The 17,357-nt window shown below is 49.4% G+C and overlaps 1 protein-coding gene across 3 annotated transcripts in view; it reads left to right on the top strand.

Annotated features, from left to right (window-relative positions):
• The window catches only part of ANGEL2 (angel homolog 2), a 387,853-nt gene that overhangs the window by 42,023 nt on the left and 328,473 nt on the right, over window positions 1-17,357 (top strand). Inside the window, exon 1 of one of the 3 annotated variants that reach the window (XM_086927872.1) lies at window positions 2,166-2,318. The exons of the other annotated variants lie outside the window; for them this stretch is intronic. Coding sequence (XP_086783998.1) covers window positions 2,312-2,318 — 7 coding nt within the window. The 5' untranslated portion in view covers window positions 2,166-2,311. Of the gene's footprint in view, window positions 1-2,165; window positions 2,319-17,357 lie in introns of those variants that run through there. 3 annotated transcript variants of the gene reach the window in all.

The following is a 17,357-nucleotide window of genomic DNA, read 5'->3' as shown; positions in this document are numbered from 1 at the left end:
GGAGCGCTGGCGTCTTCATCTGTTTTGCCTGTCTGATTCTGTTTTCTTTTACAGGTTCTGTGGCTGGTCCTCGGGCTGCTTACATTACAGTTTGGATCGTGGGCCATTCCTTCATTAAGAGAGCTCAAGTTCAAGCTCGTCAGAGTTATTTTGGTTCATCATTGGGTTTCAATGATCGTTTGTTTAAAGTGGTGTGGAAGGGTAGGGGGGGTATGTTATGGAAGGAACTTATCCCTGCCTTGAATTCTTGGTTGGTAGGTGGGGTTTGCCCGGATGTTTTGGTGCTTCATTTGGGTGAAAATGACATGGGTTCCGTTAAAGGGGTTGTCCTGCTTCGGGCAATCAAGAAGGATTTGGCCTTATTGCACAGCCAGTGGTCGGGTTGTCATGTCATTTGGACGGAAATGGTGCCGCGGAGGGTTTGGAGGTATGCGGTGAAACCGAAGGCGGTGGATAAATCTCGGAGGAAGGTGAATCTGGAGGTTTCCCGTTTTTGTAGGGACTTGGGTTTCGGTCGCATCGTTCATAGTGACATTAAATATGATGCGGTGGAGTTTTTTAGGGGAGACTGTGTCCATTTGTCTTGTATGGGTATGGACCTATATCTGCTGGAGTTGCGGGAGGTTCTATCTCGCTGTTTGGCTGTGCAACAGTTTGTTGGTGAATAAGTGGTAATCGGTGCTGTTGTTTTTAGTTCCCCCTCTTTTTTCTTATGTACTCTCCCTCGACCCCCCCTTCCCCCCTCCCTCCCCCCCCCCCCCCCTGTTTTAGGTCGGTGTGGGGGGCAGAAAGGTGGGGCTCTCTCCGGACCAGTCCTTCACCCCACGGCTTTCTGGATGGCGGTTTTGCTATGTGATCGTCAGTTTTGGGCCAAGTTGGACCCGTTAGTTGTATCGGTTCTTGTTTGGGGATTGTTCAGACTGATTGAGGTAGGCGTTCGGAGAATATGGCTCGGGGGATATGTTCAGTTAGTTTATATTCAAAGATGTAAGATTTATATTTATTAGGTGATGTTATAATGTTATAATGTTATTGGGGTTTGTATGGTTTTGTGTTGGGTATGTACGGGTGGGGGTGGGTGTGATGGAGGGTGTGGGGTGGGGGCGGGGTTTGGGGTTTGAAATAAAACGAACAAAAACTTGGGTTGTGGTTTAGATTGTGAGGCGGTTGCCGAGTTTGTGTATTTTGTAAATGTGCACCTGTTCCAATAAAGCGGCCTTTTTCACACTCTAAGGGTTTTTGAGTCTGCTCACTCTCCCCCCACCCCTCTCTCCCAAGGGGGGCTTGGGGGAGGGCAGCCGACCCCCGGGAGGTCTCCTCCCCCGGGCGGTTTGGGAGATCTGGGTGGGGGTATTTCTTCTAGCAGGTTCTTTTTGGGCGTTTTTGGGCTGGTTTTAGTTGTATTGTGCGCTCCCCTATAAATGGGCGGGGCTCCTCGCTCCGGGCACCATTTTAGGCTTGGTGACCTGGTGGCCGGTTGAGCTTAGAATTTTTTGTCCCTCCCTCCCTCCCTCTTTTCGGGGGTCTCCTGTCTATTATTTATTTATTTCTTTGGCTGCTGTTTGAAACATGTGTTCATAGGGTTTTTACGTTGTTCTTTTGTCGCTTGGGACAGGTGCGTGGCGGTTTTGCTATGTGATCGTCAGTTTTGGGCCAAGTTGGACCCGTTAGTTGTATCGGTTCTTGTTTGGGGATTGTTCAGACTGATTGAGGTAGGGGTTCGGAGAATATGGCTCGGGGGATATGTTCAGTTGGTTTATATTCAAAGATGTAAGATTTATATTTATTAGGTGATGTTATAATGTTATAATGTTATTGGGGTTTGTATGGTTTTGTGTTGGGTATGTACGGGTGGGGGTGGGTGTGATGGAGGGTGGGGGCGGGGTTTGGGGTTTGAAATAAAACGAACAAAAACTTGGGTTGTGGTTTAGATTGTGAGGCGGTTGCCGAGTTTGTGTATTTTGTAAATGTGCACCTGTTCCAATAAAGCGGCCTTTTTCACACTCTAAGGGTTTTTGAGTCTGCTCACTCTCCCCCCACCCCTCTCTCCCAATGTGTTTGTGTTCAGGTCAAGCTAAGGCAAGCTGCCAAGAGAAGAAAACACGACCCGGAAACCGTGCGAGTCTAACCTTTCACCCTGGGGCCGCTGCTGTTGTAGATGTTTTAGATAATTATTAAGAGGCTGTTTGAGTCTGTGTGCCGGTGCCCGAGGCCCGGACTGGGGGTGGGACAGCGCTGTGGGAGGATGTGCAGAGTGGACAGGGCACTGCCTCTGGAGAGGAGCTCTTGAAAGGCGCGCTCCCTCCTGGGAATGCTGTGTAAGTGCTCTGCTTACCTATTTCTTCTAAGAAAGCGGCTAACTGCTGCTGCTCTAAGCGGTGGGGTACTTGTGTTTTCTTTCGTATCGTATAATGTATAATACGTGTTTGTTTCTGGTTCTGCTTGTTGTGGTGCGCCCACACGTGATTGGTTTTACCGAGGTTTGATATTTCGCGGGCGGCTGTTTGTGCCAGGTAGTATGGCGTACTCGGACTAAAGCTCCACAGACTCCAAGCCGCAGAGGGCATTAAAGGTGGATGGGGCCTATATTATCAGCCTGAGCTCGGCGGCTCGGCCGGCCAGTGTAGCGGTAACCGGGGTGGGATCTCTCTCACTGCAGGCCTGGCCTGGTCCCTGAACCTCGTAGGCAGCGTAATGAGTGCGTGCTTCAGAGGCGCGGTGATAGTGCAGCAGGTGGTGTGAGGGAGCACTGCACATCTACCATTAACAACACAGCCGTAGGCCCGGGGTCGTTCTCTTCCTTGTATCAGACACATCAGTGCTTTAAATGCAAAAAATAAGTGCAGGTCTAATCACCAAGTTGGGGGTGTGGCTTGGGGGCGGGGCTAGATGGCAAACATTTATGGGATCCGGGTTTTCTTTGTGCGCCTATAATAGAGACATTTCTGTTATCTTTTGTGGATTCTTGTTGTCCTTGCACGGACAAAAGGACACCTTTAACATATGTGCAGATTGCCTCTGCACAAATGGTACAAACAAAATGTAGACTTTTGATACAATATACAATGTTGTCTTATGTGGTCAGTTTATTATCTTTTTTTAACGAATATTTAAAATTGAAAATATTTCAAATCTGAAAACGTGAAACTGAACTAGTAAGGTCTGGAAGGGGTAGTGGTCTTTGAATTGTCAATCAACCATATTCTGGCATTTTTACGGGTAGTCTTTGCACCCTTTTTATCTTTCTGAAATCCTCACAGCAGCTCTGTCATCTCGAATGTTTTTACTCTGTCCTTTTGCATCCTTTCTTCGCCTCAAATTCACCGTGTTCTTTTACACCCACAAACATGCCCATTCACTCTCTCTTCACCTCTAAACACACCATTTTCTTTTGGCAATATTTCATCCGCTGCCTACATCCTTCGCACACTTACCTATATAATCCTAATTAAATTTGGCAAATATGGAACTATTGTTCTGTGCACTCTGCTGAGAAGCCAAGAATTGGATGTGCACGCTTGTGTCCCACATGCAGGCACAATGAGAAGCTCACACTGCCTTCATCCTAAAGTCCAAAATGATCCAATCTTACCCCACACTAATGCACGCCCTCAACCCAACCAGATCACAAAGCCTAATTTGTAAAACTAAATATATTACACAATCTACTGATGCAGACGGGCCCTGGGCCAAGAAGTAATTAGAGGCAACTCGGATATAATCTCAAGAGACCCAAATACGAGAGTCGAGGAAATGGGTGGGGACTGTCACATACGGAATTAGCATAAATACGGTGTTTACGGCTTAGTAAACAATGCTTAAAAAATTTGCATGTTACAGGGAGAGTATTTGTCAAACACGGAGAGCTCCCCTGTATACTTTTAATAAAAAGGCCCAGAGGTTCCATGATTATATACCATACAGGAGGTGCAGCAGACATTGCTACGTTGTGGAGTTAAATGGTTTATTGGGCGTGAGAACTTTAGCATATGTGTCCCTTCTTGGCTTCCCCCAGACACCTTAGGTCTGCTGTGCTAAAGAGAGTGGTGCCATAACCCTCGCACTGTGCCCATTCCGTGGAAGACATACGGATGCTCCCCCCGTCCGCCTACCAACATCCCAAAAGAATTGGCCAACAATATGTGGATCTGTTGTGGTCGTTGTTGGCCGCAGTTTTATTAGCATTATACATATGTTGGTTATACATTTGTCATTTGTGCATTGTCATAGGTTGATCATAACTCATACATGTCCTAAACCATTCTGGGCCGCAACTGGGCCGATACTCTTGTGGTCCATATCGGTTCGTAACTGGCACCAAAACCAGCTCTTTTTGTTAGTCCTTGGTAGTCCTCTTTGCTGGTTATTTCTGGGATCACCATTTGGTTGGTCACCCACTCCCTCCGCGTGTAGTGGAGGGTAGCTTCTCTTTCTGGAGTTAGGCCCCCAGCTCGCTACCTTTCTGGGCAGCGAGCGCCGTCTCCTTTTTGCTACTCCTCTCCTTGGCGCGGCCACCTCACCCTGCCGTGCGGCATCCAAAAGTGAGTGGCCCTCATCCTACACACCGCCCGTCGTTGTGTCTCCTTAGCCAATCCTTGTACCAATTTCCGCCACGCTGCAGGGAAGCTAACGTCTTTCTGCGCCCCCCCCCCCTCCCTCCCCCCTAAAAAGAGGAGTTTTTATTTTTATTTTTTTATCTGCAACCTGCGAGAGCCATTGCGCCCCACAGGTTGTCCCAAAAGACTCTCATCCCTATGTTGGAGAGATGGACTCCGTCTGGCCCATACAGTTCCGGGCGTCCTGGGTGAATCAGACCATGTCTGATGGATTTTAACCCGTTGGTCTTGCAGAATTTGTGCATTGCAATGTTCAGTTTTCTCCTGGCGTTATCCACAGCTTTGTTGGACTCCGCGCCCCTCCAATGCCTCCTGCTGACCATCTCGGACCATATGACCGTCGTGCCCCCGAACCATGTAGCCGCCTTGGTGAGGTCCATTTGGATGGCCTGCCCCAGTGCCTTGCCTCCCATCTGGGTCAGATCGTTGCCGCCAAGATGGATGATCAGGACGTCCGGATGCCATGCTGAATCTGCCAGGAGGTTGTCCAATGTTGCCGGCAGTTGCTCCCATTTCATCCCTGGCTGCCCCAACCAGCGGATGCATGTCGCTTTGGGTTTGTTCTCCATCCTATGCCCTGACTGCTGCCACCAGGTCCCCATTCTGGACACGAAGGAATGGCCCACTACCCATACCAGTTGTGGGCGTCTCCCTGCTAAAAGAAAATAGCACAATAAGGTGGCCTGCTGTGCACCGGGTCCGTTATCTGCAGTCTGGGGTTTTCTGGAGGGGGACTTCTGACACCCTGCCGTGCGGCATCCCAAGGTTGCCCCGCCTGCTGCTCACCCTGCCGTGCGGCATCCCAAGGTGACTGACCCCCCCCCCCCTTCCATGCTAGCTCTTTTACAACAGTTGTGGGCGGATGTATGTCTTGTAGGCCCGGGACCGCCATCAGCCTGGATTCTTTCTTCCGACATGCCATGCTGCAATGCCGAGGTGACTGCGCCGATTCTAAAAGAATGGGCAGCAAAGCACTCCGGGTGGAGCCCGGCCTGTGCGAGGCCCTGGCGCATTACCGCAGTGAATTGGAATTTGCTCAAGTTACTCCCATCCTGATGCTTGAAGAGTGGACCTTCGCCCGCCGGGCGGGCCACCATGTATTTTACCAAACAGCATACTGCGCAGAAACTGGACTCTGGAATGCATTGCAGCCGTACAGTCGCACCCTTTCCTGCCCTGTCAGTTTTTGACCTTCTTAATATTATGTCCACCGCCCTACCTAAAGGTCTGATGTCTGAGGCCTGGAGGCACCGCTGGGCCGGGCCCCGCCTGCTAGGTGCTAGCAACTCGCTAATGCGAAAAGCGCCAAAGAATGCGGTCGTAAATGCTGCCCTGAAGAGTTGCAGCTCAAAGCTGTTGTCTGTAACCTTTACCAATGCCTCTACCAACTGGCCTAGTTTTGTAAAATCAATGGGGCGCCTGGTGTCCGCCCTTACCCCATCAGCTCTTTTCCACCCTTTTAATGCTGTCTTGAGGTATAGCGATGATGTGGGGTCTTGCCCCGTGAAGATCTTGGCAAAGTGGGCAATAGCTGCCAGATGGGCCTGTGCCCATGACCGTGGCCACATATTTCTTGTACCTTCTGGTTGCCTCAGGGGGGGTTAGTGAATGATTTACCAGTACGGATAAGTCTACCCCCCCCCCCAGGTCCCACAGGTCTGCCGGGAAAGGGGTCATCTCCTTGTCCGCCCCAGGTATCAACTCTCTGAATCGTTTCATTTGAGACCGTGAGAAGGCGTCCGCCGCCGTGTTCTCTGCCCCTGGCACATGGTGAGCCCTCAGCTCCAGATTGCCTTCCAGCTGCAATTTAATTAACTGTTGCATTAGCCTTAACGTGTCAGGGCACCTCGCTGCGCCTTTGTTAATGGCCTGCACCACCCCCTTGTTGTCAGACCAAAGGGTCCGCTTCATGTTTCTCAGCTCCTGTCTCCATATTGTTAATGCCATTATTATTGGGAACAGTTCTAGAAATGTGATATTACCGGTGATGCCCTGCCTGTGCCATTTCTCCGGCCACTCGCCCAAGCTCCCTGCTGCATCCGTGAAAAGGGCGATGTCTGGCTGTCACCCAGCCCTCTCTCCATATCAATATGCCATTAAAGTTTTGCAGAAAATCATCCCACATTAGTAGGTCCTGCTTCACCCCAGCTCCTAATCGGATGTGATGGTGCTTGTGGGTGATGCCTGATGTAAGCTGTGTTAAACGCCTGGAAAAAACTCTCCCCGGGGGAATGACTCTGGCCGCGAAATTGAGTTTTCCGATCAGACCCTGCAATTCGCGGAGTGTGGCCTTGTTCCGGCCGCACAACTTCCTGACCTCCTCCCTGAAATGCTTGACTTTGTCCAAGGGCAGCCTAGCTGTCCCAGCTATGGATTCCAGCTCTATGCCCAAGAACGTTAGTCTCGTCTTTGGGCCCGTCGTTTTTTCGGCTGCCAAAGGGACCCCTTGAGTCTTGGCCAACTCCTCAAAAGCGGCCAGGGTGCTCCCGCATGTGGAGGACCCTGCGGGGCCTGTAAACATGAAATCGTCTAGGTAGTGCAGTTTCCCACCCTCCGGGTGTCTATTATGCAAGGCCCACTCCAGAAAGGTGGCAAACTGTTCAAAATATGCGCACGATATGGCGCACCCAATGGGCATTGCTTTGTCGATAAACAGGCCGCCCCCCCCCCCCCCCCCCCCACTGAAAGCCCAACAAGTGAAAACTGGAGGGGTGGACAGGCAAAAGGCGGAATGCAGATTCAATGTCTGCCTTGGCCATCAGTGCCCCCTTTCCTGCCGCCTTTACCATGTCAATTGCGTCGTCCACCGATGTGTAGCCATCTGAGCAAGCCTCAGGAGCAATTCCATCGTTCACTGAGGACCCTTCGGGGAAGGAGAGGTGGTGTATGAGTCTAAATTGGCCCTGGCTCCTTCTTGGGGACCACGCCCAACGGGGAGACAACAATACCCCTGTGCAATTGCGGAGGAAGGGGGCCCTCAATTCTGCCCAATGCTTTTTCTTTTGCCAATTTGCAGTGCACCACGTCAGGGTGTTGCATTGCGGATTTTAGATTGTTAGCCCCTTCTAGTGGTAACGGGCCCCTAAAAGGTATCACAAAACCCTCTTCAAAGCCCCCCACTAGGACGGTGGCGTCTGTTCTGTTAGGGTACTTGTTAGCTAGCCTGCGCAGCTGTTGCTTGTTAATAGGTGATCTAGCCAGCCGGCAGTCTTTGATGTCCATCAGGTCCCCCCGACCTGCTGTCCTGGCACTAATGTTTCTTGCTCTTGTCTTTTTTGTCCCTTTTTGTTTTGCACTTACTCCGACATACCACTGCTGGGTGCCCTCCACCGCAGCTTGAGCATGTGTGTTGGAATTTACACGCGGCGCCCCACGAGAAGTCCCCGGCATCATATTTCCAGCAAATGGCTGAGGATCCATTGGGGGATAGGGGTTTCCCTGCGCTATGCTTCGCCCTGTGGAATGTCCTGCCCTTCCCCTTGTGGTAGGAGCCCCGAAAGGACTGGTCGCTTTTTCCCGCCCAAGCTTTTACCTCCTTTGCCACTAGCATCTTGTGTATAAAACCCGAAACATCCACCTCATTCCATTCTATCTCAGGGTGTCGCTGCATCTTAAGCCTGAAGCCCTTGTCATACTCCAGCCAAGCATCCCTGGGAAACTGCCTCTGTGCCCAATGAATATTAGCCTCAAACAGCCACAAATCTGCTGCACAGCGCAGGAATATTTCAACTATAATGCATGCCATAATTCTAAATGCATCCAAACATTTGTAAAAATTCCTTTCTTTCCTAGCGCCGCGCCTTTCCTTTCTGTCCTCATCCTTTTTATCGCAAGTCGTGAGGTCCAGTCCCTCTAACTGAATCTCAAGCAGGGAGAAAATATCTATAAACTCCTTGCGCCATATCCTCTCCTTGACTGACCAGCTAGACCGGTGGCCCTTGTGGTTAAAGACGCCGGGCCGGGGTATGGCCTGGTGTATGGATCAGTAGCTAGGCCCTCCAGCGCTGTGGTCCCTGCCGTACTACTGTATCCCCATGCTGCAATTGGGGATGCCTGCTCGCCCTGGGTAGCTTGCCCAACATGCCCCTGTACTCTAGCCTGTCGTGCCCAGCCCGGGTCAAGCATGTGCCATGGCAGACCAGATGTCTCCTCTGCGCGCTGCTCCTCTGACCTTGCTGCCCCCTGCCCTGTCCCCTGAAGCCACGTAGGGGCCAATGATTTTAGACATTCTTTCACAATGCTTGTACTATGCCCACCATTAGCCTCGCTCTGGTCCCCTGCCCTCGGCGGTAAGCCCTCGCACGGCAGCTCTCTCCTCTGGGGCTTCTTTCTGGGTGCCTTTTTCTGCCGTGTGATCCTGCGTTTTTTAGGTGACAAGGCCTCATCCTCCTTTCGTGCTTCCGGGCCGGAGCCCCCGGCCTGCTCCAGATGCGGCTGCAGCCACTCGTTGCCGTGAACCGCCTGTTGCCGAGGGCTCTCCGCCGCTCGTGATGCTAGTGAGGCGCTAGGTCTGGCCAATTGCTCTCGGCGCCAGTCTCGCTCAGCGGTTACCACCCTTTCACGCTAGCTCTTTCCGAGGGCTCTCCCCCCCCGCTCCCGATGACGATGTACTCGGCTGACGCCTCTCCTGACACTCACCCTTGTCGAGGGCACTCTGCCGCTCGTGGTGTTCAGGGATGCGCTAGCTGCGGCGGGGAGCCCGCCGCTACCTTCAGTCGGGGTTTAATTCAATGCTCTCTCCTGCCGGGGCGCCCGCTTACACGTTGCCAGCCTCTGCCCCAGGGGGACAAAAAGCCCTGCTGTCGGTATGGTGCGTCGCGTACCTCGCTGCTCGCTTGAGCCGAGCCTCCTGCTGCACACAACAGCGCAATATTCCGAGGTAGCACCTCGAACACCCAGGATAGCGGGCTCAGCGGCAGGGGCGATGCGCAGGAGTTTGTTGGATCAAAGCACGGGAACGCCCAATGAAATCCCGGCACCGTGGGTAGTCCGGGCGGCTTCTTGCTGGCAGAGGGCACCGATCGCCCGGTCGGCGCACCGTGTTCCTGGCTGCCCCCCACGTCCGCTTGGTCCAGTTGTCTTCACGCTGATCGTCCTTTCCAACAGGGCTTCGCCATGCACTGCTACTTCAAGGGCCTTGTTTCGCAGAGATCCATCGGTGCGCCGCTCCCCCTGCTCCACGAAGTTAGGAGCTACCTGGGCGAGCGGCGACTTGTATCCTAAACGTCTACCCCTTCGGTGCTCAGGTGGCGCCCCCTGATTGGGGGGTTCATACCTAGCGCCACCTGCCCATTGGTTACCTTTCTTGGCGCGGGGTCCAACCTAGCGCCACCTGTCCATTGGTCACCTTTTTGGTGCCATCTGGCGCTCTCCTTTTTGTGGCGGGAGGCATCCTACTTTGTTATGCTTCTGGGCACTTTAAAGCGCCCTGTAACGGTTTTCCACTGGGGGCACGGCGCGGGTTATGGCGCCGCCCCCCCCCCCCCCCACGCCTCCCGCTTCGGAGGGGTCTGGCGGCCTCTGCAAAAGAACACCTAAACTTTATCCAAAGTATTCCGACCTCCTCACTGCACCACATGGCACACTCCTGCACAAGGATCCGCTGTCAACCAAGTTGATAAGATCTAATGATTCACCATTTTAAGCAGTCTGGAATCTGTTCAGAAAGAAAATTAAACAAAAAAAACACACACACAAATGTGGGTCTACAGAGCAGGGCTGACTTTAGGCATGAGCAAACTGGAGCAAGGCCCAGAGAGGCTTACTTCAGGTGGGTATATTGAGCTTGCCTACCAAATTGCTTTTTTAAAATCATTTTTGGAGCGGCCCAAGTACTGTGACACACATGGTTTCCACAAACACATAGAACATGCTTGCCACAGTGAAAATGCTAAATCTGAGATCTAAGATTCGAGGTCCCAGGCTCGGTTCATTTTTCCTGACTGGTTTTGACTTGACTGCAGTGCTTTTTACTATTCTTAATGTATAATGTTTAAGATTTACACCCGCCTAGATGAGATATCTTTACATCTCTTTTTGGAACATGGAGGTCCAGCAAGTATTGCAGATATTCAGTAGATTCTAGCTATGCACATGTTGTGCCATGTTAAGCAGGTAGCTGAGGGGTTGGCCTAAACCAGTGCAGAGCCAACACTCCCCGAATTGTTCACGGCATTCAGCATTTTGGCTCTCTGCTTAAGCCACAGCACCTGTGTTACTCTGAAAAAGTATGGACAGCTAGGGAACTCTGTCACTATACCACCTAAAGTAATCACCCATACAGAATTCGATTGCCCACCTCAAACGACCATTTACCAGATGGTCATACACTAGACATTATAGAACAGAAAAGATTAGAGGCAATTGTAAGTTGCAAAGTTCGTATCCACAACAATTTTTTGCTGAAATATGCAATAAATAGATTTATTCTTGCAATTTCTTATCACTTCTTTTTCTTTCTTCTCAACAACAGAAAAACACGCAGCCAAATCGTTTTGCCCATTACTTGGGCTTCTTCAGGGCAATGTGATTCTACTAATTATAGTTGTACGTTTGAAGAACGGTTGCATCTCACCGAAGATTTGGAATTGTATATTACGCTATTCACACACCATTAGGGGTCACAAGATATCAACAACAAATAAATAGTACAACAATTGCGATGTCTTCACAAAGTTCTTTGTCTCATAATGTAACAGTGAATTTAAAATGGATATGCCGTGCTCGGCAACTAGACCGACCCAGCCACGTCCATGTTTCCAATTTGCCTCACTTCCAGTTTGAGGCAAGGGCTGGCCTTGCTACAAAGTGGCGGCCACCTGCAGGGGATATGATGGCCTCCTTGACAGTCCTATTCAGTATTCTTCCCTGGGTCTTGACTGAAAATTTCAGGTCCTATCTGTGCTGGGGGCGCCAACATGTGCAGTTGGCAAAGAAGGAAGGGAAAGCCTTTGCGAATGGTTCCCTTTACAGGGATTCCACAGTGCAGCGCCAAGGGTGACGTCATGCGTCACGTTTAAAGCAGTGGCTGCTCACTGGAAAATGGGCATGTGCGCTCGCTCACGTGACTGTTTTACCCCAAACCGGACAGGCCCAAGTGAATATGGTACTCTTCTCAGGTCTGGAGAAATTCCGGTCCTCAGAAGGGGAAAAAATCTAAAGTGCTGATACTTGGTACCTGTGAGTACTGGCCCATTTAAAGCACTGAGGCACATGACACATTTGCTAGGCTTCTGGGTCTGCTGCTTCTCCTCAGTTTGTTCTGTTGCCATAACTCAGTCGCGATCCAACTTGCATTAGGAGATTCACCTCCCACACTATTATTTACTTGCCAGTCCGTCTTTGACCCCTCTTTTTTTACCACACTTTTATAACACTGCTGTATTGTTTTCTCGCTCTTATACTGCACTCTTAACGCTATCTATCGCTCAACAAATGGTAAAAATAAATAAAAATAAATAAATAAATATCTAGTATTGAACTTTTACTCTCTTTAGCCACTATTTTACCTTCAATATGGTCCCTGTGTTTCATGAATTTTTTCCATAATAAAAAATGGTCTATATTTTTACTTTCTGAGCATTATCGCAGAATCCATTTGGTATCCGCCAATTTTGTGCATCCCGTCATTCAAAATTGTGTGCCAATCTGAAGACTGTTCAAGAAAGTCTCTCCAATTTTTTGACCCACACTGCAGCCACTTTTTCTTCTAACACTTTGGCCGCTGCTCCATCGATTTTGACAATTTGCCTTTGTCTATTGCTCTTTGTCATTGGAAATGTACGTCTGTCAATCCCATTTTTCTCACTGCATGCACCATGACCTAGCTCATTTCCCAGTATCCCTATGTGAAATAGCTTATAGCAATCTCAATGCATCCTTGAATCCTCCTTTACTTTCACTTTTTCTCTAGGCTTTCTATTGACCGTCAACTTCCCTGTACATATACAAACTGTCCATTTATATGATCTCTGGTCTATTCTGTACAATAGCCCTGGTCCACATACTTTCCCTCTGCTTCTTCATGTCTGTGAGTCAATAAACATTCAACCTCCCATCAACCCAGCCTAATAAATTAATGGCTAGTAGTATATTTTTAGGGAAACGGCCTCTACAACGAAGCCGTTTCCACGAAATCCTTTACCACGCATGCTTTACAACGCATGCGTGGTTACGAGAGGCTTTACCACGCATACCTTTACTACAAAATACGTAGTAAAGGCATGTGTGGTGAATGAAAAAAAAAAAAAAGGGGGGGGGTTTGGGGGGTCTCCCCCATAAAAAAAATAAAGTGTTGGGATAAAAAGGGGGGCTGGGGGGGGTCTTCCCCCCCCCCCCCCCCCTAAAAAAAAAAAAACTTACATGAAAAGCCGAAGTGAAGACGAAGCTGAAGCAATCGACGTCGTTAGAGTGGAAACGGAAAGTAACTTCCGCTTCCTCTCAACGACGTACGACCGACGTATACAAAGAAGAAGGAGAGAAGGGGAGTTAAAAGGTAAGGGGCATTTTAGTAAAATAAATATATATATATATATTAAGGGTTAAGGGCAGGGGTAAATATAAGGAGTGGAGGCAGGGGGCATTTAAGGGGAGAGTTATAACCTTTATCAAGAGTATGCCCTCACCATGCATACATTTACAACGAAAAATGATGTGAATGTATGCGTGGTGAGGGTATATTCGAGGTAAAGGTTAAGCGTGGAAAACTAATTCCGTTGTAACGCATGCGTGGTAAAGGCATGTGTTGCAACGGAATTCGTTGTAACGTCATACATTCATATTTTTAGGGAAATTCTTCGAAAGTCCAGCCAAATATCGACAGTCATAGAACAAAATAAATTCCTTTCTAGTTGTTAACCTAAGGTCTGTCCTGTGTGCTGTGCTGCTAACTGACATTTCAGGTGCTTTTGATATGGTCCCTCATTTTACAGTGCTGCAGACTTACCAACATGAGTCCAAGGGTCTGTCCTCAACCGGATCGCCTACTACCTCAAGCTCCTTGTTGGGACAGGAATGTTTAATGTGTTCCACCCCTTCCCGGAGTGCCTGGCTGCTTTTGAAACTGTTAGCTTGACCTTTTGTTTGGAGCGGGTATCGCACTAATCTAGCATCTGCACAGAAGTCTAATTCTGTCCCTTGTAATGTGAGATCCAGAACTTGTTTTGTGACCTTAAGGCGCGTAACAAGTGTGCTCATATAATGGGCAGAAAAGGACTGTTCATGCCTTGGGTAGTCTCATAAAGTAGTGGTGGTAGTGTACCAAGTTTTTGTGAATCATTAGTGTGATCAGACCTTTTTCTTTGTGTCAAGGAGAGGTTGGTCTAAGGACTTCTTTCATCCAAAGTTCTGCAATTATTTATTTTTATTTTTATTTATTTTATTTGCAATTTATATTGCGCGACTAAACCCGAAGGTGTCAAGGCGCCTACCAAAAAGGATCAAAAAGATAGAACACAACTACAGGTAGGCCTGCACAAAAAGACGGGTTTTCAGGGCAGTTCTAAATGATTGTAAAGTGGGAAGGGACCTTAATTCCAATGGAAGGGCATTCCACCACTTTGGGGCCAGATTGGAAAAGGCTTTACCACCCCATCTAGTTTTCCAGATGCGTGGAACTGAAAGAAGCAGTCTATTGGAAGAACGAAGGTTCCTACCTGGACTGTAACGAGACAGAATGGATCCAATTCCAGTAGAGCTGCTTTTTGCTAGGGCCTTATAGACCATACACAAGGTCTTAAAGTGTATACGGTCCTCAACGGGAAGCCAGTGAAGCTGCTTCCTGGCAGAGGTAGCCGAGGCACACCGGGGTAGATCCAGGACAAATCTGGCCGCTGCGTTCTGGACCACCTGCAAGCGCTGCAGCAGACTTTTATTCAGACCGGCATATAGCGCATTGCAGTAGTCCAGACGGGAGCCAAGGAGGGCAACAGCGAGTTGTTTCCTTGCCTGCTGTGAAAGGTAGTGCCTAATTTTCCTCAGTATGCAAATGATTCCCCAACAGGTTGATACAGTCCTGTTCACCTGTTGGCGCATACTGAGGATGGGATCAATCATAACCCCAAGATTTTTGGCTGAGGAGGTAGGATCAGGACAGACTCCCAATGAGTCTGGCCACCACTCAGCTGACCATATCTCCTCCTTTCCTCCAAACACCATCACCTCAGTCTTCTCCCCATTCAGTTTCAATGAATTGTGAATCATCCATTGGCCGACTGCCTTCATGCAGGATCTAAAATTGGAGGCAGTCGACGTAACTGACTGGGAGAGAGAGACGAGGATCTGCGTGTCATCCGCATAGGAAACTACCTCCATCCCAAAAGATCGAATTAGTCTGGCAAGGGGGGGTCACATAAATGTTAAAAAGGGTCGGGCTTAACGCCGACCCCTGCGGGACCCCGCATTGCACAGACAGGGATGGAGATAGAAATTTGCCCAGCATCACCCATTGCTCTCTGTGATCGAGGAAAGAGGTGAGGAGCCCCAGGGCCGCCCCCTGAACCCCAATCTCCCTTAGGTGAGATGTTAAAACCGAGGGAGAAAGGGTATCGAAGGCAGCCGTGAGGTCTAAAAGGATCAGGAGGGAGGTCTGTCCCCCATCCACACGCGTGTGGATATTATCAAGCACTATGGTGAGGGCAGACTCGGTGCTGTGTTCCCTCCTGAAACCATGCTGGGAAAGATCCAAACAACCCGAACTCTTCACGAAGGCAACAAGATGTTTATTTAAATGAGCTTCTAACATCTTTGCGGGAGCCGGGAGCAGTGAGATGGGGCGAAAGTTTTTTAATACCCCAGGGTCAAGAGAAGGTTTCTTGAGCAAAGGTTTTACTACAGCATTTTTCCACTGCTGGGGAAAAATGCCCTCCCTCATAGCCCTATTCATGATGTCAACAAGAGGGGGTAGGAAGGATTCTCTACACTGCTTGAGGATCTTAAGCGGGCAGACATCTAGCGGGGAGCCGGATTTAGTTTTATTGAGAAGAGTCTCTAAATCCTGTAAAGAGAGGGGAGGAAAGGATTCCAGGCCTCCCGGCAGGAGTCTCTCCGCGAGAGCGGGGACCAGGTCAGGGGGAGCTGGGGGCTCAGTAGTAAGAGATCTCTGCGACTCCAAGGCGATGTAAATGTCCGATATTTTAGACTGAAAAAAGGAAGCTATACTATCGCTGAGCTCCTGAGATGCAATTACTGGGTCCGGGGTCTGAAGGGTAGTAAGAGAGTCCACTATCCTAAAGAGCTCTTTCGGAGAAGAGAGTGAGGTTGTAAGGGCCGTGAAGTATTCTTGTTTGGTCCTAATCACTTCCAATTTGTATTTCTTTATCAAGATCTTGTGGGCTTCCTTGTCCTTTTGGTCCCAGCTAGAATGCCATAAGCGCTCCTGTCTCGTGGCTTCCTGTCTGAGGAGTCTTAGATGCTCTGAGAACCAAGCGGCTGAAGGTCTTTTCCTGGCTGAGTAACATGGCCGAATGGGAGCCAGTTCATCCAAGGCCTCCTTAATGGTCTTTTCATATTGTGAGACCGCCGACTGAACATTATTCTCCTGGGATGTGGACAGACTAAGTGTCCAAGGGTTAAAGGAACTTTCCATGATGTTTTTAAAGTTCCTACGTAATTCCGTCGTACTCGGAATTTTCCTAAAGGTATCCTGGATCAGATAAGCCAGATTGAAGGGAACAAACAGCCAGATGATCTGACCACGAAAGGAAGAAAGGATCCATTACCGTCAGCCTCTGGTCATTGGAAAAAATCCCATCAAGCGTATGCCCTGCTCGGTGGGTGGGCCCTTTCACCAATTGGGTGAGTCCACAGGCTGACATAACTTCCAGCAGGGAAAGAGTGTCATGAGTCTCCAACATCTCTAAATGAAAATTAAAATCTCCTAGAATAGTAAGATTTTCGCGGCCAAAATAGGGTTCAAGAACACGAAGCAGCTTCTGACCAAAGTCTGCTCTGGGACCGGGCGGGCGATAAGCCAGAATCCCGTTGAATGCGGGATTATGGGAGTCAGTCAGGGAGAAATATAACACTTGAAAAGCGTCCTTGGGATCAGAGACAGGTATTGTATGACAGTGAAAGCTATCTTTATACAGGATGGCCAGTCCGCCTCCTACGCGGCCCATTCTGTCCTGACGTACCAGGCAGTACCCTTCGGGTTCCGCTTCGACAAGGTCAGGGCCTGAGGAGTCTTTTGCCCACGTTTCAGTGACAAAAGCCCATGACGGTTTCCTCTCAAGTACCAACTCCTTGAAGACAATGTTATTTTTGATAAGTGAGCGAGCGTTGATAAGAATACCATTTTCACTCAACGCACTTACTTCCGACTCAACATAGGCCTGTATGGAATTGGAAGGGGAGGGTAAATTAGAACCCCCAGAACCTACCTGAAAACAGCCGCACCCTGTAGGTAATAGAAGATCGTCAGGGGAACTTTTGTGAAAGCATGACAATGCGAGAGGTTTAAGCCTCAGTATCTCCTGTAGTGAATATTTCAATGTCGGAGGGCCAACCTTATCCTGACCAACCGTCCAACCGTCCAGCCGTCCAGCCCGTACTCAGCGCAATGTGCAACGTGCAATGTGAACACCAGACCCATGTGCTGACATTCTGTTTGTATGTCGACTGCATTTATGTGCCCTCACATGTTGTTGTCATGCCTGGATCTCTCTCAGTGAGTGACCCCACTTTACAGATGTGCAGAGAGACGTGGCAGGAAGTCCATCCCCTATTAATTATGAATTAGTGAAG

The sequence above is a fragment of the Lissotriton vulgaris genome, chromosome 6, assembly GCF_964263255.1.
Source record: "Lissotriton vulgaris chromosome 6, aLisVul1.2, whole genome shotgun sequence".
Taxonomy (NCBI): Eukaryota; Metazoa; Chordata; class Amphibia; order Caudata; family Salamandridae; genus Lissotriton; species Lissotriton vulgaris.
Note: the sequence above shows the minus strand (reverse complement) of the source record. Positions and strands in the feature narration are given on the sequence as shown.